Here is a 4,372-nt window from a genome sequence, read left to right as displayed (position 1 = left end):
GACAAAAAATCGTTCTAGTGTGTGGGGGCCAATAGATAGATAGATGGATAGATAGAATTCCTTTATAGGTCTCACAATTGAGAAATTTGCAATTGTTACAGCAAGGATCAAGTACAAATAAGAGTAAATAGCAGCATAATAAGAAGAAGAAGAACACACATTATAAGATAAGATAAGAAGTCCAAACAAGACATGAGATTCAATGCTTTTCACCTGATTTCGCAGTCCGATCTGGCAAAATTAAGTGAAGGGCACAAATTGCACTAGTGTATGGCTACCCAGAGAAACCCAGCCTGTAGCTATAACCACAGTCCCAGCTCCCCCTCCCCCTGTGTGCACAATGTGGAACACTCCCACTGGTCTCTGAGTGGCAGCTCCCCCTCCCCCTGTGTGCCGAATGTGACCTCACTGTGAGATTCACTTTCATTTCCGTCTCCTGCTTCCAGCGATGGCTGCTGATCTGAGACAGGAGCTGGACTGTTCCATCTGCCTGAGCATTTATACAGATCCTGTAACCCTGAGATGTGGCCACAACTTCTGCCGGGTCTGTATTGATCGTGTGCTGGATACACAGGAGGGGGCTGGAGTTTATAGCTGTCCTGACTGCAGAGCAGTGTGTCAGGAGCGTCCTGCACTGCAGAGGAACATAACACTGTGTAACATAGTGGGGAGGTTACTGTCTACTCGGCCTGATCAGGAGGAGACTGGGATCTGCTGCACTTACTGTGTGGACTCTCCTGTACCCGCTGCTAAGTCCTGTCTGCAGTGTGAGGCTTCTCTGTGTGATAAACACCTGAGAGTACACAGCAAGTCAGCAGAACACGTCTTATGTGACCCCACCACTGCCCTGGGGAACAGGAAATGCTCCGTCCATAAGAAGGTCCTGGAGTATTACTGCACTGAGGATGCCGCCTGTATCTGTGTGTCCTGCAGTTTGGCTGGCGAACATTGGGGACACCAGGTGGAGATACTGGGTGAGGCCTCTGAGAAGAAGAAGGAGAAGCTGAGGAATGTTCTGCAGAAACTGACCACAAAGAGAGCGGAGACTGAGCAAAGAGTCCAGAGTCTGCAGGAGCGCAGGAGAGAGGATCAGGGAAAAGCAGCGGGTGTAACAAAGACAGTCACTGCCCTGTTTAGAGACATCAGGAGACAGCTGGAAGACCTGGAGACGAGAGTCCTGAGTGAGATCTCCAGGCAGGAACAGCGCGTTTTACTCTCAGTCTCTGATCTGATCCAGCAGCTGGAAATAAAGAAGGACGAGCTGTCCGGGAAGATGCGTCACATTGAGGAGCTTTGTAACATGTCTGACCCAGTGATTGTCTTACAGGAACCGGACACAGGGGACTTGTGTGACACTGAGGACACAGAGAGACATGATAACCAGGTCCGTGGTGTAGGAGGTCTGGATGTGGGATCCTTCTCAGAGACATTACACACATTATCTGATATAATAACAGGGATAAATACAGGGATCTATGTGCAGGAAGCTACAGACATATTACTGGATGTAGCCACAGCTGGTAATACAGAGTCTGATATAATAACAGGGATAAATACAGGGATCTATGTGCAGGAAGCTACAGACCTATTACTGGATGTTACCACAGCTGGTAATAATATACAGATATCAGGTGACAGGAAATCTGCATCCTGGTCACCAAACCAGAATCACCCAGTAACACCAGAGAGATTTCAGTATCCTCAGGTAATAAGCACCAGGGGATTCTCCTCAGGGCGCTTCTACTGGGAGGTGGATGTCAGTAAGTCAGAGAGCTGGAGGGTGGGGATCTGTTATCCCAGTATAGACAGGAGAGGACGTAAGTCATACATTGGATGCAATAACAAGTCCTGGTGTCTGTGTAGGGGTAAGAATCAGTACTTAGTGATACATGACAGGACAGAGATCCAGATACCTGACAATACCCCCTGTGGCAGAGTGAGGATATACCTGGATTATGAGGCAGGACAGATGTCCTTTTATTCTCTGTGTGACCCCATCAGACACTTACACACAGTCACCACCACCTTCACTGAGCCCCTCCATGCTGCATTATGTGTATGGAACGGGTGTATAACTATATGTGGGGAAGTAGCGGGGAGAAATTACCATAAAAAATCTTCCCGGAGACTGGTGACATCACAAAGAGGGGATTCTGATTGGGGGAACATTTAGACAGTTAATTGGACCTGTGGGTGAGCTACAGCAGCACCCCAGCCCCAGGGTAACCAGTGTGCCTGGATGTGCTCCCATGTTGGTGTTAGATACTGTCATATATATACATCCCTGTGGGATTTCCCTACCTTGGACTCAATGAGAGCTGTGATTGGCTGCAGTATATGTCAGTCTGTGTGCAGCCTATGACTGTGGTCGGTGCTATGCTTGCTCCTATTGGCTGTTCTATTTTAGCTGGAAAATTTGCTAGAATCACAAAATGTAATATTATTTTTGTCTTATATAGAGGTGATATCATTATATCAGCTACCACCGGGCACTCTCTCATGCTATAGGATGTAGTGATATTACAAGTCACCCATGTATGACAGCAGTGTGGTCTGTGCGTTAAGTGATATAACAGACAGCCGTTTATTGAAATAATAAAATTTGTCTCTATATGTGTGTGTGTGTGTGTGTGTGTGTGTGTGTGTGTGTGTATGTATGTATGTATGTATGTATGTATATGTATGTATATATATATATATATATATATATATATATGTGTAGTGGAAGTAGAACAGAGTTGCACACCTTTTAGAATTCAGCGGCGAAGTGCTGTAGCCACGTAGATAAATGGTAGATAGAAGAAATATGAAGCCAGCACATCCAGGAAGCGTTTTCAATGCAAGATTTTATATAGAAAAAGTCCAAGCAAATGACAAGGGGTATCCATGGAAAACAGGCAGTACATCCAATGCAAACAGGTACTTGATACAGGAAGCTGTTACATCATGGAGATCCTCAGCCAGTCCATTCATGCCCGACGGCCGTTTCGGTAGTCTCTAACCGTCCTCAGGAGCATAAATGAACTGTCTGGCTGACCTGGTATATATGCCGTACATAATTAGCAAAAGAATGCCAACACCTGCCTACCTGAACATCGAGGGCGGGAGCACGTCAGTGTAAGCCAATGTATGATACATGGAGCCTCTGTTAGCGTGATGCTGGCGCCGTGCAGGATTACAGCAGACGCCGTTCACTGCACGCGTCTCAAGCTTCCGCATCAGGCTCACCATTGATGACGTCATCACACGCAAGCTTACGTCTGGTAGGGAACTACCCCCACTATAGACGCGCGTTGGCATGGAGACTGTCATAACAATATCGGGAAAGAGTAACGCATACTGTGGGGAAGGAGCTCGGACCGAATTCAATCAGACCCGACCCCATCGCCATTGCAGCGTCACTCAGATATAGTGAGCAGCGGACAAAAGCACAATGGATCTGGAATTGTGATCCAATACCACTGCGGTCATGCTCAATAACTTAAGGACATCTTATGGCACACTATATCTGCTCCCACTCCTCATATGACAGGCAGACAGTATCAGCATAATTGTGCTCCTTCTGAGCTCCTTCCCCACAGTATGCGTTACTCTTTCCCGATATTGGCCCTTATTCTGATCTGTGCGGAAATTCCCGCATTCTTACGGAGCGGTCCGCACGCCACGGTGTTTTGCCGCATGCGGCCATCGTCCGTAGAAACGCCCACGTGTCCTCCGCATTCGGACGGACTCACTCTTTAAGAACAGGGCGTGTTTACGGACGACATACAAACCATGCGTGTGCGGGAGAAACACTCCGATTCGGCACGGTATTACAGAGTATTACAGAGTATGCTCGGGAATACCGCATCCGAACGGGAGCCAAGCGGTGCTACCGCACGTAAGCGGAGGATTTACGCCAAACAACCCACTATGAAGTATCTTCTGCAATACATCACATGACCCACTTATTCAATTACCTATCCTCATAAAAAACTGCTTATTTGGAATTGGAATCAATTAGATTCCAATATATCCTTACAAGCATGCCTAACACATGCATTGCACACATTAACCCTTACAGCAATGTAAGTGCAATGCTTTGTATTACACCCTGTGTAAAAGATTATAAACAATCTACACATATACTATTTAAAGTGCAAATAAAACCAACAACTGTGAACTTGCATAAAGAATTTTATTAACGACACAATTAACATAAATAAAAAAATATAAAATTAGAAATTAAAGAAGAAGGTCTTTCAGGTCCTGCAGGTCTGCTTGCGCCAGCCGCAGATGGTGCTCCAGTCGCCGGAGGGCCCCATGCACACCCTCATCTGCCGGTGTGGTGTCATCTGTGGGCATGTCAAAGGGGCAACAATTAGTCATGTTA

At 46.5% G+C, this 4,372-nt stretch overlaps 1 protein-coding gene across 1 annotated transcript; it reads left to right on the top strand.

Moving 5' to 3' along the window:
- The first annotated feature begins 229 nt into the window (after window positions 1–229).
- Window positions 230–3,722, top strand: LOC146073652 (E3 ubiquitin-protein ligase TRIM11-like). Its single transcript, XM_083181014.1, has one exon. It carries the CDS (start codon window positions 449–451, stop codon window positions 2,171–2,173), a length of 1,725 nt encoding a protein of 574 aa, XP_083037140.1. The 5' UTR covers window positions 230–448; the 3' UTR covers window positions 2,174–3,722.
- Window positions 3,723–4,372: the final 650 nt, after the last annotated feature.

Source organism: Crinia signifera, chromosome 4, assembly GCF_055691185.1.
Source record: "Crinia signifera chromosome 4, ASM5569118v1, whole genome shotgun sequence".
Classification (NCBI taxonomy): Eukaryota; Metazoa; Chordata; class Amphibia; order Anura; family Myobatrachidae; genus Crinia; species Crinia signifera.
Note: the sequence above shows the minus strand (reverse complement) of the source record. Positions and strands in the feature narration are given on the sequence as shown.

Coding starts and splice junctions, on each gene's coding strand:
- LOC146073652 (XM_083181014.1), top strand. CDS start 449: ATGGCTGCTGATCTGAGACAGGAGCTGGACTGTTCCATCTGCCTGAGC.